The sequence below is a fragment of the Mustela lutreola genome, chromosome 11, assembly GCF_030435805.1.
Source record: "Mustela lutreola isolate mMusLut2 chromosome 11, mMusLut2.pri, whole genome shotgun sequence".
Taxonomy (NCBI): domain Eukaryota; kingdom Metazoa; phylum Chordata; class Mammalia; order Carnivora; family Mustelidae; genus Mustela; species Mustela lutreola.
In genome coordinates this window covers 57,294,939-57,313,838 of record NC_081300.1, presented here as the reverse complement: position 1 = coordinate 57,313,838, position 18,900 = coordinate 57,294,939, and the positions used below count along the sequence as shown (strand labels likewise).

At 42.3% G+C, this 18,900-nt stretch overlaps 1 protein-coding gene across 8 annotated transcripts in view; it reads right to left on the bottom strand.

Annotated features, from left to right (window-relative positions):
- Positions 1-18,900, bottom strand: part of PTPRM (protein tyrosine phosphatase receptor type M) — a 787,430-nt gene that overhangs the window by 59,450 nt on the left and 709,080 nt on the right. For all 8 annotated transcript variants that reach the window (XM_059139376.1, XM_059139377.1, XM_059139383.1 and 5 more), the window contains one exon: positions 17,785-17,821. In XM_059139376.1, the coding sequence (XP_058995359.1) occupies positions 17,785-17,821 (37 nt within the window). The remainder of the gene's footprint in view (positions 1-17,784; positions 17,822-18,900) is intronic.

Genomic DNA, 18,900 nt, shown 5'->3' with positions numbered 1-18,900 from the left:
AGGCTGCTTTGGCTGTGCCTTACAGATGTTCCTGCAATAGGCAAGAAGGTTATTCTCAGCAGTCATCCCCTTGCGAGACTAAAGTATTTAAAATGTAAGGTCTTGAAATTTCAGTATCAGAACAATAATACATTCCATTTCTCTCACAATAGTTGGCTTACACGGACCTCTGCTGAGAAGAAAATGTATGCAGGGACCATTCTGACCACCACGAAGCCTGGAAGGAACAGCGACAACAGGAAAGGTCAGGGAGGACCAGAGTGCAATGGGAAAAAAAAAAAAGAAAAGGCAATGAAAAGCATAAGTGAAAGCCATTCTGATGAGTTCTCTAGTTCATGGGAAGTGAGAGATATTTAAAATCATCATTTCAAATCTTGATAAAAGACTTGTATCTCTTCTTTTCACATTCTCATTTCTATACATTTCTGTGTTAACTAGAGCCACCGAGAGGTCAAGGTCCTTAAGCTCCCAGTGGCATATTAGTTTTTTGAAGGGAAGAAAGGTAGTACACTATCTTTCAATCGCTATCCATTGTAAATAGAAAAACGTCTGACTTCTTTGAGGGACTGTCTATATTGCCCAGGTCCCATATGAAGTATGTTATATATCTTATCTTATTCAGCTAAAAGATTTCAATCCTATATAATGAGCACTATGGTTCTCCCACATTTTACTGAGAGGACGGGAGGCTGAGGAAGTCTGGCACATCATCAGAAGGCACACGGCTAGTGGATTGTAGAGCTGACCTTTGAGGTCTACCCCACCATGTGACGCTGCCTCCATGCCAATGTCAAAAGCAACTCAGAAGGGTTCTAATTGACAGGAGTGTGTGTGTGTGTATGCGCACATGTGCGCCCAGTCATCTTAACCTGGCAAGAAGATAACAGAAGAAAACCCATGTCAACTACCTGAGACTACCTCCTTAAACATGTGTGTTTTGTTCTGTTCTTTTCTTTCTTTCTTTCTTTCTTTCTTTCTTTCTTTCTTTCTTTCTTTCTTTCTCTCTCTCTCTCTCTCTTTCTTTCCTTCCTTCCTTCCTTCTTTCTTTTTTTTTTAAATCAGGTTGACTCCTGCCTTGAAACCTCCCATGGGGCCAATGAAATCCAACTGCTTGACAAGCATGGCCAGCTCCAGCCCTCTTTCTCCACCACCCAACCTCTCCTGCGTCCTGAGCTGCCCCGACTCCGGAGCACTTCCAGAGTAGAAGCCCTCCTCCAGCTGCTATCAGCCTCTTCCTAAGCAGATGTCCGTCCCAGCCTGCAAGTCCTGCTATCTCAGCTTGGCCCAGTGAAGATGACCTCGTCAGGCAGGTGCTCCAAGACCGGAGCCATGGCTCTCTGTTTCTTTATTTACCATCAGCGGTGACGATGGTGTGTTTTTAATGAACCTATTCCTTGGTGGTCCATGAGTGTGGATCTACCCATTCAGGTCACAGTTTCTCTGTGCCCAGTGGTTCTACACCTAGCTTGCTTCCCTCGTTCATACCCCCTTGCTGGGCCCTGGTGGGGATCTGAGTGTGAATTCCGCATCTAAGGTGAGCATTCGGCTTGCTCTGTGTCAGATGCTCGTCAAGGTGTGGAAGGGATGCCAAGGTGAGTGACAGAAACACGTCCCTACTTTCAAGAGGCTTTCACCTTATATAAGGAATATATCACACTCTCACTTAAAGGGTAGTAAAGTAAGTGTCCTAAGATGCTTGAACTTCAAACTGAGCTATGTATGACTCTGGAGACACATGGAGATTCCCCATGGGGCACAGGATTAATTTTTAAAAGGATTAATTTCTAGATATTTAATTCTACGTGGATGCTACCAAACTGATCTCCCTGAGAAGGAGCCACCATGCACAGCAGTCTTTCTCACACTTAACCAAACCTTCAACCATCTCAAATACTATAATGGGGCCCTGCTCAAGTATACAACCTACAAATCTGAAGCAAAGCAATTGACTGAAAACACATGGCTTTGTGCTTTCCTTATCTGAAACAAAGCTCTGTTATGAAAAATCTGATGTTAGAAATGGGGTACATCTATTTTAAATAATGGGAAAATTTTATTTCTTAAATAATGCCATTCAATCCTGTACTTGATCATATTAGAGACTGGGGTATTTTGGTTCATGTTAGGATGCTCTGAATCAGAACACTTAAAGCAGTGGAGGCTAGAAAGTTTTACTCTTTTTTGGGGGGGGTACAGGGGGAGAGGGAGAGAGAGAATCTTAAGCAGGCTCCACGCTGAGCACTAAGCCCGACATGGGGCTCGATCTTACAACCCTGAGACCATGACTGCAGCTGAAATCGAGAGTCAGACGCTTTACTGACTGACCCACCCAGGTATCCCTGCCTATTCTTTCAAATGAAAGTGGAACGTTTTGCTGGTCCACCAAATTTTTCTGGATGAAACCCAGAGCTCAAAGTTTTACGTGTTTCCTTTCAGGTTAGATATGCTGTAATCCATCAATTAGTGAAAATATATTTATCACATATCATAAAATATTTATTCTAATTATATAAATCCTCATTTTATCTTGGCAAATATTTAATATTATCTATCTCCTTTTCATAAGTGGGCGCAGTGGGCTGGAAAGCGGAGTCCAGCTACCCAAAGGCTGAGTGCAGAGGGAGTCGTAGAGCTCTCCTGTGGGATTCGGATGGACGCGTGTCTGTAGTGGAGGGACCTGTTTTATTTATTGACCCAAAACTCCAAGAAACAGGAATTTGCTGAATATGAAGATTAAAAAAGGGTAAATAAAGTGATGAGACTCTATATCAATTAATAGAGGGGAAATTTTTGAATATTTTCTCTAGACATATTAAAAAATGCTCAAATATTCCAAGGATGGTTCCCTGGGCATGCAGGTGGCTGGCAGAGACCAGCAGTGGAAATGTCCAGGCAGCGTGGCAATGGCTGGGATCCCGAGGTAGTGGCAGCGTGGCTCCAGGTGAAGCAGCACACGGAAGATGGGGGTGCGAAGGTCAGAGCAGTGGTGGGCAGGGTGACAGCCCTCCGGGTAGCCTTGACCAGCTGGTACACTCAAGGTCACCCAGTGCAGAGACGAGGCTCACATTTGAATCAGACGGGGGAAACTGAGGCTACCCTTGGAGGGGGTTTTAGATGAAACTGAGCCGGACTCTTGCTGTAACCTAGTGCACAGGAGCCCAGCGAGGCCCTGGGCTGGAAGGGGGACCTGGGAAGGGGGATGACAAAGAGGGTGAACAATTAAATGAGGCACAGGGATGAGCCCCTCGGGCTAGGTGTGATTTCTGTCGACTGTCTCATCTGTTCACCACCTCAAGTGTGTAAATTTCCATTTTAAGATGAGAAACAGGTTTGGGAGAATAAATGCCCTTGAAACTGGGATGACAACCCAGGGCAATCCAGCTGCACTTTCTAGATTTCAGAATGACCTCTGCAGACTGGTTGAGGGTGAGGCTTGTTAGTGAACGTCAGTCCTCCAACTGAGACGGACTGGCCCCAGATGTGGGAAGAGGGGCTGTACTCGGTGTGTGGTACACACTGAACGGTGAAAAGTACAGACGGAAGGGGCGGGGGCAAAGTAGCTGCAGGAGTCCTTGCCCTGGGCACTGGCCTGGTTTGGGCTTGGTCAAGTCCTTCAGCATCCAGTTCACTCCATTAGCACTGAAGACCATTGAAGGTGGAATTCAGATACGGAAAAAGATGAGCCTAGGATTTATGCATTTATTTTAAAGCTCTTGCTCATAAATAAAAGGGTCCTAAATTTTTGATCCATTATTGTTATTGTTACTGCTGGCAATAATCTAGAATAAGTATCATGAAGTCAGTCATTCAACATTCAGAGCGTTAGATGTCCCTTCAGTGGTTTCTGAGTCAGTTTTTATTACAAAACTTTATGTGATTTCTCAATATGATTGTTCCATAACACGTCTATAATTTTACATTTAGTAGCTTTTCATTTGTGCAGTAGTGAAATGTAAAAGGTAAAATATGCCACCACGTTTCACAGACTGAATCTGCCTCGTGTGTCACAAAAGAGATAATGGTGACACAGAAAACACTCGGCTTCTGCATTAATAAACCTTAACAACACTTATTTGATAGGTGCATTTGCTCTTCCCTGAGGCTACTTATGTTAAAGCATGGAGTTTTTATGAATAATTTTTGGTATCAGCTGCAGAAAGTGGAAACCGAAGTTGAGAAGGCTGGGTGCACGAGATGTGATTTGCTCATTTTCCTGAATTGCTAAGAATATCCGTCCCCTCACCTCCCAGAAATTACCATTTAAAAGAAACAATATAAATCAGCTAAGGAATTAGGAGCAAATGCTGAGGATTGTTCTATGATGGGGAAAACATGAGAATATTTAACTTAAATTCAGAAATATAACTAGTAGCATGTTAAAATAGGGTTTCTAAGGATAGATCTTACGTGAAGCACCCTCCCTTGTCCAGAATTACAGGGTTCGGAATGTTCACCAGTCTACTGGAATTTTCATTTAGTGACAATAAAAGAGAAAATAGGCGTTGGAGCTATAATAAAATAGACCTTTTAAGAAGTAGTGTCAAAAGTGATGACTTAAATAAGGACATTAAATAGTGTTTTCAGCTAATAATTTCAGTGGTTCGCACACAAAGATAAACCCTTTCTTACTCTGGAGTAGGCTTTCCCACTGTGAGTCTTTTCCCTTTGCCTGGCCCACTCATGGGAGCAGCTACTTGCCAATTACCCCGTCTGTTCTAAATTGGCTCACAGGTGTGCGTTCTTCTTATAACTGAAAACCAAGCACACACTTCCTGCCATTCCCATTAGTAACATTTCCCCTCAAACACATAATCCACATGTTGATGTTTACACTTGACTTATACCCTTCCCTAAAATTGTCCTTTCAGACCGAAATGAGAGAGTGTGCCAACATCGACTGTGCAAATATCTGTGGCTCTCCCTAGATGATCAGTTACATGGAATGTTGGTTTCCAGGTACATTACTAGAACATATGCAATCCTGATTGGACACCAAAAGGTCATGTCAGATTTAATTAAGAGAAAATTGGTACAAACCAAACACTAATAGACAGGCTGCATGCAGATTCTCAAAAAGCCCAGGAAGCCTCTGTCTGTGGATTAAGTCATAACCCTTCAGACATTGTCTCTGTTTTGGTTAATAACGTGCCTTTTGTCTTATTCATTTATTCGATTAAAATAGTTATAAAATATTTTTAAAAAAACCTATATTTTAAAAAAACCTATATTTTAAAAAAACCTCTAAAGAATAATATACTATGGCTATGTCTTAATCAAGACACATTTAATCAATACCCATTTTCTGCCTAAGAAATATAAGGCACTTGGTATTTTAAAATTCTAGTTTCTCCCTTCCCATTTTTCACATTCATATTGTTTAGTACTTTAGTTCCAATGTGAGTTCATTCTACCTCGATTAGTCATTATTGTAATTCCTTCTTTTCTGTTGTGAATTTTTATATACCCTCACCGTTTTTACTGTGGTTTTCCCTAGTTCATCTTTGTTAGGATAAACTTCCTGCCTTTCCACACACCATTCTTAACTATGTCTCAAGTGACAGCAAAAATAGATGAAGAAGCCCATTTTTTAAAAAAGTAAACTGGAAAAAAAATAAAAAAGTAAACTGGAAACAAAATGAGTCAAGTATTCTGAGTATATTCTTCCTTTCCCCTACCAGGAATTTTAAGACCTTTAAACAAGGAAATAAATGAAAATAGTGGCTTTGAGAACAAAGTTTGTCATAATATTTTTAGAAGTTTTCTTTTTCCTTAAACAAAAGCTCCATGTGTTAAAATTAACTAAAATAAAGCACTTAAAAATAAAAATCTGTAAGATCACCCTTAGGAGTCTTTAAATAAATGATTTCTGACACACAAACACATACATACCTTTAACCATTTAGATACATTAGTGTAGTGATAAAATCCCAAATAAAGATTAAAAAATAAAGTCATTCAAAAAATAACTATGATGGCTTCCATACCACATATGACGTACGATGGCCTAAATTACAATTGTGGGTTTTGTTAAAAAGAAGAACACCAACATATTTTTATCTATGAAAATGTTGGCACCAAACTCAAAACTAAAAAGTTTTTGGAAGTGATATAAATGTTCTGTTAAGAAAACTTAGGAAAAAGCTTTCTATATGTCATACGAAGTAGAATAAGGTCATCTGATTGTGTTGCCAGGAAATTTGTTTTGGAAACTTGTTAATAAATTATTGGTGAAAAACTTTAATATCCTGTTTGCTTTCCCCTGTGTGAGCGTGAGGCTTTGGGTGTGGGTCAGGGTAGGTGTCACCTTCACTCAAAACCATAGGCGCGATTACTCACCAGGGAAGTGTCTACATTTTCTTGCCTGCATGTAAGTATCTCACTGGGTATCTCCATATTTTTTAAAGAACACAACCATGATACTGTTATATGATTTTAAAAAGAACTATTGTTCTTTTTACTCTAAACTCTTTATGCACAGATGAACTATTGACCCTGAGGTCCTCTTCCTCAACTGACTCGCAATGCTTGAGAGACATGTGCATTTCCTGGGACTCTGCTGTGTGAGATGGATCTCAGAAGTGGTCTGCAGGAATTCCTTTTGGTTCAGCTCCACACTGTCTACAATCTCTTTGATGCAGATTGTAACTGACCACTTGTAGGCACCTGGTCAACCTCTAGCCAAGCAGAAGACGGGGCCTGCCTAACTAGCACCTCCCTACCCAACACAGACAGGTTGAAGAAGGAGCCCAAGAGTGCATATCTTTCCTTTTATTCCCCCCACTGCTCGTCTGTCATTATTATTCTCTTTTCCACAAGATCATTTCTCAGCCCCATTTGTTATTTCTTAGCCTTCCAAAGCTCCTCTCTAAACTATCCTTGTGTATTCTTATCTCAGAAATTGGTTTGGACAAACCCTGTTGCAAAAAAACGTGTCTGGCCTTTGGAATTAGCGGTTTCCCTTTCATGTGATCTGTGACTCTATGTGTGCTTCAGGGAAGCCTTCAGAACACCAAGACTGGTGTGCTTTGCTGCTATCAGAGCTGCTCAATTTCTACAAGACTTCAAAAGCAGAGGGAAAATACGTTTCTCCAAGCTTATGATATAGTTTATTGTCTTTCCAACCAATGTCTGTCCTTCATTTTTTTTCTTTTTATAATTTTTTAAAAAGATTTTATTTATTTATCTGACAGAGAGAGTACAAGTAGGCAGAGAGGCAGGCAGAGAGAGGGGGGGAAGCAGACTCCCTGCTGAGCAGAGAGCCTGATGTGGGGCTTGATCCCAGGACCCTGAGATCATGACCTGAGTTGAAGGCAGAGGCTTAACCTACTGAGCCACCCAGGCACCCCTGTCCTTTGTTTCAAAATGATGATAATCTTGGGGCGCCTGGGTGGCTCAGTGGTTTAAGCCTCTGCCTTCAGCTCAGGTCATGATCTCAGGGTCCTCGGATCGAGTCCCACATCAGGCTCTCTGCTCAGTGGGGAGCCTGCTTCCCCCTCTCTCTCTCTGCCTGCCTTCTGCCTACTTGTGATCTCTCTCTATCAAATAAATAAATAAAAATCTTAAAAAAAATGATGATAATCTTTGCACTTTGAGGAGGATGCAGGACACTGGTGAAAAAGTAAGTGGTTCCCTTTGATATATCCCTCTGGAAGGAAGCATGAACCGGTGAAGAATTATTAATTTTTATAAAAACTTTATGGGTATACACTATACCAGCATTAAAGTCCGAATGGCCTATGTGTCACTGAAAATGTGTCTTTTGGAATTCACATGATGATAATGATAAGAATTGCAGCTAATAAGTATTGAGCAGTTGCTAGCAGATCTGGTATCTGAGCACTAACAGTCTAACTCTGGAATCCACTCTTGTTGGCTTCTCTTCTCTATTGCCCCTTGGAGGGGAAGAAAGTCTCATCTTAGTTACTGACATAAAAATAATGTTTGTATGTGGGAGGAATTTGTGGACCCCAGTTTCAAAGATTTGATCGTGGCCCTGTGAATAAAACCAACAACGGGGTGATCCTTAGCATGACTTGTACTTAGAACTGAAATGTTTCAAAGCATTTCTCGAAACCCCATCTACCTAAATGAACCATTGTTTGGATTTTGCTCTTTGTGGCCTATATTCCACTCTCCTCTAGAATCAGGCCTCCCTGGCAGTTACGTAAACATTTTCAGTGTGCAGTGGTACCACTGTGAATGGGAAGGCAAAGGCTGCTATTTTTCCTGATGTGGAGAGCGGAAGGATAAAGGCAGACAAATCAGATTTGAGGGACAGGGGTAAAGATCAGGCCTCCAAAGAGAAACCCTTATACAGAAAAGAATGAAAGGGTTGATAGGCAGCGTGTGGCAATAATTTGCTCCCCTCTGCAGAGACCTTTGGTCCTTGATCCCTGGGAGGGGTTGTATGGCAATATTGCTTGAAGAGCTGGAAAGAGGCGCACGAAAAAGTGTTTGGAGCCTCAGAAGGGAGCCACATGACAGATGTTCACACCACAAGAGCCTCTTGCTGGCTGAGTCACCGAGCATTCATCAGGCCTGTCTCCAAAGAGAACCCTCATAAACTCATCTTGAGTACTTGTTCATGCTGTAAAGAGGGGACCAGAAGAGAAGGCAATCAAGGAGAAAAAAAGAAGAATGGTGGCTTTCAGAATGGAGGGGTTTGGTGACCCAAAGGACCTGGCTGCCTTCTGTCAAGGAGAAATAAAGCAAAGGGAAAAAACTATATTCACATGCTTCAGGGGCCACTGCCGGAGAAATAAAAGCTTTCATTAGTCTCTGTATTCTTTAATTAAGCCTTTCTCAGTATACAAGTGGGATCTGCTTTTATTTAAGAAAAAAGAGAATAAATCTAATAAATGAATAAAATACAAATAAGTTGATTCCCTAGGTATCACGCAGTGTAGGCAATCTCAAATTTTCAATGGCAGCATGGGGCACTGCGAGAGAAAATTTCCAGAAGCATCCTCTTGAGTGAGAAGGCAAGGCACAAAAGTAACTTGCAATGGCCAGAAAGGTCCCAAACTGTCTGCTGTGAACTTGTTCAAAACTGTGTCGGTGTGTGATCAAGGAATCTGATCACCAGAGTCAGGAAAATAGCAGCAGTTCTGCACTGGGTCTCATTTTTCCACCTACTGTGGAGTACAGGGAGAGAAATAGCCTACAGTAGTTTCCAGACCTGGTCTTATGGCAAAACCACAACTTAGTGCTGGCTGCTTATACATACACCAGCACTATGTAGTTCCTAAGGTCAGCGCTGTATTTCCAACCCTGTCTGAGCCAGACACTTGGTACGTTCACAGAAATATTTGTTCCATTTTGGGTGTTGGGCCTGAGAGCAGTGTCTTTGCTTTGAAAGGGCCTGTGATGCTGCAGGCCCCAGAAACCAGCACCGGGGGAGCCTGCGGCCCTGGGTCCTCAGCTACAGCTCTATCCTTCCAAAGGGCTAAACCTAGAAGAAAGACGTGACCGTGATTGGACAGAAGGCCTCTCGGGAGACTGGAAACACATTCGGTTTCTCCGAAGTTAACACTGCATGCCATCTCTGAAAATATTCATGAATGATAATCGGTACAGTTTGCAAATACTTTTGTATCTACACCTCACTTGAACTTATAGGGATGAAAGTCACTTGAAGCAATTTGTGCTTTAAGATCCAACTGTCTCAATGGCAAAACAGGGGAGCTGGACTTCAAGACTTTAAGAGTTTCTACCAGCTTAAAAAGATTCTAGAATGTTCTACTTCAAATGAAGAACACTGGTAAATTATTCTTATAGATTCAAAAAGCATGCATGACAGCAGCATTGTCTGGCTTCCAATTATTCTGTGTTGGTTTAAGTTCTGTTACTCAAGGGACATGTTTCCATCGTGGCATCTATAACAATATGGGTGGATGCCACCTACTGCAATCTATTTTTGGTTTTATCTTTTAATTTGCAACCTGTCTTTAAATGTTCTCACTACTAATGAGCAGGTTTATTAAGAGCATAGGGTGAGAAATGTTTGTGATCTGACCTTTTGGCTAATTGGCCAGTCTCTGTTGAAATTAATCTGGTGAAGAGAAATTATGGTTTCAAAGGCAGTTTATGGGAAAGCTGTTAGTTGCAATTGTTTATTCTTCTTTGAATAAAGAAGAATAAACAACTCTTTTTTTTCTTTGGAAGACTGTGCAGGAATAGTAACATGTAGTGGGTCCACCATGGAGAGTTTGGCCCGGGCATACGGAAGGTAGACCTCACAAAAGGTGACTGTTTGCTGGATATCAAAGCCTCCTTATTTAAGTTTGAAAATTAGAGACTACTCCACTTTACTAGACAATACTTTTATTTATTTATTTATTTTTTAAAAAAGATTTTATTTATTTATTTGACAGAGAGAGATCACAAGTAGGCAGAGAGGCAGGCAGAGAGAGAGAGAGAGAGAGAGAGAGAGAGGAGGAAGCAGGCTCCCTGCTGAGCAGAGAGCCCAATGCGGGACTCGATCCCAGGACCCTGAGATCATGACCTGAGCCGAAGGCAGAGGCTTAACCCACTGAGCCACCAAGGCGCCCCTAGACAATACTTTTAAATTAACCTCAAAGATGACACTTCCAGTTGACAACCATTGGAAATATGGCGGCCACTTAGCTGGGAGGAACAATGGCAGCCAGTGAACTTGTACACACTGGTAGTTAGAGGAATACAAACAAAAGTTGTTTACTGAAGACTTAGCTCTTGATTAAAACTTTTCTCTTTCAATTCTACTGAGAAATAATTTCAAGGTTTTATCTCCATCTGGAGGCCAGAATGCAGGAGACAGAAGCTTCTTCGTGAATGTGTAGAACTTGCATCGACACTGACAAGTCTTTGTTCCAAGTGTGACTGGCTGAGGAGGGTTAAGTTTACCTATTCTAAGCACCATTACTCACTGCTTCAGGGGCTAGCGGGGAGAATTTGGAGCTAGGAAAATATAAACCACATTTATCTTTCTGAACAATCTTTAAGAAAAATAGTGCTACCACATGGAGTATGTGGAAGACATGGAGAAGAAGACCAGACCAACAGCGAACAGAAGGAAGCCACGATAGAAAAGTTTCAATCGCAGTGCTGTCGTGGACGACTGGGAAGTGTTTCTGCTAGAAATCGTCACTCCCCACATTTTTGTTATTTTCATGTTCAAAGTCTGTTCCTGGCTCAAGGTCGCTAGAGGACATTTATTTCCAGGCTTCTCTTCTTTTTTCTCTTTTTCAAGTTATCAATAAATAATAATCATGGACAAATAAAACTGATTCTAGCCAGTGTATATGGGAGGGGGATAGGCAAAGGTAGGGTCAGGACAGAGATTATCTCCAAAAACAGTGCCTGGATTGTCGGAAGAGAAAGTGTTCATAAGAATAGGAGCTGATCGCCTGGACCTGAGAATAGACGGAGTCACAGACATTGGAGATCAAGATCTCCAAATCCACCAGGTGAGTAGATGCTGTCAACAGGAGATAGCCTTTTTGCCTGGTTGGAATGTCCTACTGCCTAACAGGGGTCTGGCACACAGTGACTCCCAATTCATTCATTTATTCATTCCTTCCCTCACGCGCTCATTTTTGTATTCTCACCAGGCATCTGCTTCATGCCAGCTCTCCCCCAGGCAGTGGGTATGTACCTGTTGAATTAATACATGATCTCTGTGGCCCTTCCTCGGATACGAGGACAGGAAGCAACATTCTGCCCAGGCATCTTCCTCTTTGTTTCTTTCTTTCTTTTTTTTTTTTTTTTTTTTTGGCATCTTCCTCTTTCACTGGCCTGCAATGCAGAATGTCCTTGCCAGGCGAAGGGCGGTTCTGCCTGACAGACAGTGATATTTCTAATGGTAAACAGCTATCTGGTAACTGGTTTTCTCTATCAGTCCCAGTGTGACTGGCATCCGGAAACATGACACTGAGCATCAGAGTTTCTGCGAACAAAAGATGTGCTAGCTTCAGATTGTTAAGACCCATGCATTTTACTCTTCTTGAGGATAGGTGGCTTGATACCCTTTCATTGTTTATTTTTGGGGGGGACTGTGCTAATTTGACAGGCCTGGCTACGCCCCTGGAATTCTGACCTCAGCCTTCATTTTGCTGCCACATAGAGTCTCTTCCTGTCACCATCCGTGTTCGTTCCCTGGACTAGCGACTCTCCAAACAGGGTGCCCAGAGGCCCGCTGGGGAAAAGGGAAACTCTGGAATATTAGTGTTACATTTCAGGACATCTGAGACAATTTTAATTAAGAGGTATTTCCAGAAATGACTGTATCATAGAATTTTTTTTTTTTTTTTTTTTTTTTGAGAAAGATCATTAACTTGGAAGGAAGGGATTAGATTTTGAGGAGAGAGCTTCAGCGCGGGAGAAAGACCGTAAGCTTTGAGCCTCTAATCCAGGGTGAGAATCACAAGATTATCAGGCAGCACTCGACAGGGAAAGGAGGAAAAGTGTCTGGAAATATTGTGGGTGCACTGCCGGCCCTCAACTTCACGTTAGTTCTGTTTTCTACCCCTACTGCTCCCCAAGGGCTTCTTCTTTCCTCTATTTATGTAATGGGACGAGTAATACCCAAATTCATCAGAGGACAGAAAATTAGTTATACCAGAAAGTCTAGCGCTTAATAGGCACTTCATATTTATTGAATCAATGGACAAATAAAAATTCTGACTTTCAAAAAGAAGTGTATTTTATCAAGCAAAACTACGAATATAGAAAGAAAATGTATTTATCACTTTTTATTACATGAGAAGGAACATACTTGAAAATCAACTATTTTGACACTATATTTAATATTAGAAAATATATTTCAGTTGTATGCAACTTAGGTTATTGAGTGAAATAAAAGCTACACCTGCCTCGCTGTCACTATCGTTGTCTGAATTATTAGTTTGTACTCCAGATTTTTTTTTGTGTGTGTGGTTATTCTGTTACCTCTATTTCCAGTTTTCTCTGAGGGATAATTCCATACAAACTAATCCTTTTACTTTTTTTTTTTTTTTTTTTAGAGAGAGAAAGAAAGAGAGCTCAGGAGGTGGGGTAGGGTCAGGAGGAGAGAGAGAGATTCCCGAACAGGCTCCACACCCAGAGCAGAGCCCAATGCGGTCTTGATCTCATGACCCCGAGATAATGACCTGAGGCGAAATCAAGAGTTGGACCCTTAACCAAGCACACCATCTAGATGCCCCCTAACTAATCTTCTTAAAGCACTGTTTTCACCACCACATGGCTCAGAAACATCCTTCCTCTCCTGTCTCTGCCCTTCCTCCTTTAGTTAAAGAATGTTCTCCATTCACAACCTTTAAACCAATGTCCTCACTTAACCTGCCAGTTTTTCCTACCCCTCCAACTCAGAGCTTTTTTTTTTTTTTTTTTTTTTTTTTTTTTAAAATCTGGGATGTAGATATTTTTCAGGCTAGATTTTAGTGTCTGTGAATGTCTGAATGTCTATATAAAATTGTGTGTATGTATGAATTTTTCCTGAGAGAAGATCCATTTCGATCAGTGCCTAAGAGGACTCAAGACACCATGAAGGGAGGTGAAGACCCTTCCTATCTGTAGTCAGGTCTCCCTTGTGCCCTCTGCCAGGGCTCTGTGCTCCTGCCTGACCTGCGGAGTCCTCCTGTTCATCCCGTCCTCTGTCCTCTGACACAGGAACCCTCCCTCAAGGTTGGCTGAAGACCTGCCTTCCCCACTCACCCCACGGATGCTCTTTACCCCTCCTCTGGCTCCCAGAAATGGCAGTCAAGTGCTGGGGCCCCACCACAAGACTGTGACCTCCGGGTTTCATGATGGCCCCCACTGAGGGAGTGACAGGCAAATTCCTCCGGCGGGATCCACCGATATTCCTGTGCCCCTCTAGCCCACACATGAGCGGGGTCATGAGGAAGAGGGGCTGGGTGCTGGAAAGGCCGTGTCCCTCACAGACTGACAGAGTTTCCTTCCTCAACTAGCTGACAGCATCTTTCCTAAGGTTTCTAAAGCAGGACTCTTGAAGTCAGTCTTAAAAATAAATCCAAACAATCATAAAAAGAACACTTCTCCAGCCCCCCTCATTTGCATACCACATGGTTGGCAGGTGTTCTCCAGAATCATTTTGGAGGAGCGATTCTAAATGTGTGCCCTTTCCTCCAGCTTGTGGCCCACACTGGGGTCTCCACGGGGTATCTTTTGATGGTGAAATATGATCGGTTCTGGGCAATCCTACCCACCTGCATACTCATCTGCCCCTCACCGTGAGCCCTGCTTTTGAAATCCGTACTCTGAGTACAGACATGCATTAACAGACGTGACTTCCCCTCCTCTGATTCCTGGTGTGCCAAATCATAAATCCTGAAAGTTACAATTGTATTAACGGCTGGTCAGACAGGTGTGATGAGATGCATACTGGGTCACTGACATATTAGCTGCAGACAGAAAACAGTAAAATGGAGCGGAGGGGCAGGCAGGAAGAACATACTAAAAAAGCTACAGATCTGGCTTCATTGTGGTCCCTTCAATTTGGAGAAACATGACCGTTATCATCAAAGGTCAAAGTCAGTTACTGGTACAAATGTCAATAAAGTTGAGGTTGGGGAGGAAGAGATTGAAGAGATAAATTGAGGACATGTCTTCTAGATTGAAGGGAGTTGGTGAAAATCTACATATTTTAAACTCTTGGGAATAGATCTGATTATCAGTAAACTGGACTGTTCATGTAGTTTTGTGGGTTCCTGCTATGAATAGGTTTTAAAGAATTATATCAGTGCACACTAGAAAAGATAAAGAGCAAGGAGAGATTTTAAAATTGCATCTGCTTTATCGCCCATTTTCTTGGATTCTTAGAATCAGACGTTTGTGGTTTTTGTTTTTTTTACGAAGGAGCTCCATGGTCATCTTCTACCTCTCCGTGCCAATCTCTGCAGAGGATCAGAAATCCTCTGGCAGTCTGAGGCTAACAGTTTTGTTGCATTTGTGTAATAAACTAGAAGAGAGATTCTAACGTTTTAACCCAGACCTTGTGGTCTGAATACATCACTCTTAACATGATGTGTACTGTCTTGATTGAATGCTAGACTTAAAATACATGCTCATTTCTGGGGCGCCGGGTGGCTTCGTTGTTTGAGCATCTGACTCTTGATTTTGGCTCAGGTCGTGATCTCAGGTCGTAGGATCAAGCCCCACATCGGACTCCACACTCAGCAGGGAGCCTGCTTCTCCCCTTTCCCTCTGTCCTCTGCCCCTCTCCCTGCTGGCACTCTCTTTTCTTAAAAAAAAAAAAAAAAGTCTTAAAAATTTTTTTTTTCTCATTTCTGTCCCTCTCCCTGCACCACCATCAGTGATATAAGTACTGCTGGTTTTCCAAGTGCAAGCTGTGGACCACCCCTGTGCCGGGAAAGGTGCCACGTTCTGGCAAACGGGGCGTTATGGAACATCCTTCTCCATTAAGGGCACATGGGTGGTCTACCACAAAGTGATTACATTTGCCATTTCTTAGCTGCCAACAAATGTATTTACTCATTAACACTTGATATGTTGAACGTTTCTAAAGAGGGCTACTGAGCAATTAAGTATGACTCAGACGAATTCTGAAGGCACCAGAAAGTGACTTCTCTAATGGCAGTTTTCTTCGAAGCGTGATATCCCCAGGGGGGAGAGTGGCAGAGGGGATGAACAAAGGAATGCCAGGTGAGGGGCTGCACAGAGGACTCTGGGGTTTCTATCTCTACGATGCTGGCTGTTTAGTCACAGTAATCTAGAGGTCCTCAACTCTGAAAATTCAAATAAGATTTAACTTTAGGTTCATGCTATATGTGAAACAATGGGCTAATAAGCAAGAAATCAATATTTTGTGTATTTTATGATCAAATTTTCACACACATGTATAAAAACTGCTAATTCCAGATTATCATCAGATTTATTAAATGAGATCTGTTATGACCCTTACTTTAAATATTCTGGAATCCATTAGCAGGATTTTAAGGGACTAACAAAGGATTCCTTTGAAAACATTGGTGGATTCAGCTGGGAAGCAGCAGCATATAGGAGAAGGCAACCAAGGCTGGATTCAGAGGCCCTGGATACACATCCTCATTCTGTCCTATCAGGTAAGAGTTTGCACCAGGCACTTGCTCCCTGAAGGCCTTAGCAACTCCTATAAGGGTCTGCTTCGTGTCAGCTGGGCACGCTCCATGTGACCTTTCTTTGACCAGCCAAGTGATCCTGGAAGGAGTCACTACTGCCTTCATTTTGGGGGAGGAAACATACTGGAGGTCAAGTAGGTCATCAAAACCCAGGTGTGAATCACAAACGGTGACATGAGACTGTGGACTCTATGCATGGTGCCACCCGGGTTCTGTCTGAGGCTGTCAGGATTAGGATTAGGCCCCTCGGTGGCTCCATTTCAGTCACACTAGGAGGTTTCTACCCCAGAGCTCTGCTGTATGAAACTACCAGTAGGGAAGAGCCAAATAAAGTAATTTAAATCAATACTAAAATCTAAAATTCAGTTCTTCATTCATAGTAGATACTTTCAGAGTATCTCCTGGTGGCTACTGTATTGACTGGCGCAGAAAAGGAAGATTTCCGCCATTATAGAAAGTTCTGCTGGTTAGTGCTTCTCTAAGTGTTGACACATTCTGTTTGCCGGTTACAATCTATGACTCATTAACTGAACCTGACCTTCGTCCTTTAGCTACTTCTCTCCTCTTGTGGCCCAACAAACACTTCCAACCCTCCCGCCTTTAAGCCTAGACTTTCCAGCCATGATTTTCTTGGCATCCTTTATTCTCTTGCTCCTTGATGTTCTTTTAGGCAACCCCTGCCAATCCCTAACCATTGGCAAGTCATATCCTTTCAATTTCCCTGCTCGTGTTTCTGGGATATAACACAATTACTAAAAACAATGGTAAAATAATAAAATGAAGAGAATGCATGCTCTCAACCCTAACTGGATTGTCCCTGCTTCTCAGCATTTCTTTGGCTCATCTAACAGACACACTAACACATCCCTTACGATGCCTCTTTCCCAACACCCCAGACTTCCATGATCCTCATTCTCCATAGATGACACACCTCACAGTCAGTGTCCCAGGAGGACGATACAAAAGCTGTTACCATGAGCTTCTCCAGCACGTTACTCCAGGTTTCTTGTTCCTTTACCCCAAACGATCTGACAACTGCTTTCCACCCAGCAGCACTAATTGCTGGCTTTCGATCTTTGCTCATGTCTCTGCTATTCAGATGTTGTCTTCCCCAGCCGACCTCTGCCACGAAGCAGTTTTTGGATCATCCTATCTGAAAGCAACTTCTATCTTCTCCAAGTTTCTCTAACATTTTCTCTGAACTTCTCACACAGATTTCTAACTGGTGCTGCTTGTAATAATGTACAGGTCACCCGTACCTTCCTCACCAAATCACAACCAATGTGCAAGGGCGTGCCTGATGGCTTCAGCCTGCCCCCCTGGAGGCAACCAGCATGGGTCTTGGTATAGATAATGCTCAGCACATATTTATTTAATGAATTTCTATATACCTATTTATGAAGATGTCAGATTAATTCCCAAGGTAGACAGATTTAATTCAATAATCAGTTGATGAATACACTTCTTCTAATAATCACATGACGTTCTAGCTAAATGACTGGGTTACCAGATCTTCTGATGGGTGGTGTATTGATGATAAGTACTGTAATAAATGGGGCCACAGCAGTGTAGGATATCATTCTGCTGGGGAGGAGGTGTGGCACAGGGTCAAAATGATACAGAGTGGGCAAACAACCAAAGAAAGGTATCAAAGCTGTAAGAGACTTACCTTGGGTAGCAATATAATGATTGGGTCGATGATAACCCTAAAAATAAATGAGAAAGAATATTTGACCAACTTAAAATCGATATGCAGTGCAGAAGTCACACAGTAAGTCTGCCACAATGAATGCACAGACAAGGACCAACAATGGTGTCGGCTGGAAGTTCAATGACCAGACGCAGTACCACGGAGTTCCACATAAAAAGCAAAGGTGCATCACACATCACAGTTCTGTTGCTTACACCGGGGGTGGGAGTAACTTAATCATACACTGGCTATGAGATGATGGGTGAGCAATAAACACTAACAACTTATGGATTCTCTGAAATAACATGACCACGACTCTTATTAGATTGCAAACAGGCTGGGAATGTGCAATAGGATTTCATTTGTGTTCGGGATGTTATTGGCAAGATGCCAAGGGTTTTAACGCATTTTCTGTCCTGCCGGTATAGGCAGCTATATCAATAGTGATACTGAACATCATTCTTAAACACTGCTAATGGTATGCCATGCTGCTGTAACAAGAGCCAGAAATTTGACGAGGCAGAAATTCTGCAAGGCCCCTTCCTTTTATCGTGACCCCGTGAGAAGGGGAAAAGATGAAAATTGGGACCAAAGAAAGAAGGGAACAAAGAACACTGGAGGATCAATATCCGGGAAAGAGAAAACCAATTTAGAGAAAATGACACACAGGTAACGGAGTATCACCGTGGATCTTAATACTTTCCATTTCTGTCCCCCGAGATTACTCAATATGCTGTGCCCAAAGCCAGATGGGAGACAGGAGAAACTTGGAGAGGAAATACAGATTTCTCAGAAAAATGCATGTCTGTTGGATGCTTTTTCTCTTAAAGAAAAGTCATCGATAATGAACAGCAAAGGCAAACCCATTCTTTATACAACTGACCCGCTGTAGGTCTCAAAGAATTTTGACAGATATTAAATAGGATTATTAAATGATCACTCATTCCTTGCCAGATGGTAGATGCCACAAAGCAAGACCCTGTCTGATGTACGGTTCCATGAATCAGTCCTAGCAAGGCTAGGAGATAGGAGGAACTTGTTTACAAAACAGAAATAATCCACACAGTCCACGAATGACTTGCGCTGCTAAATGCA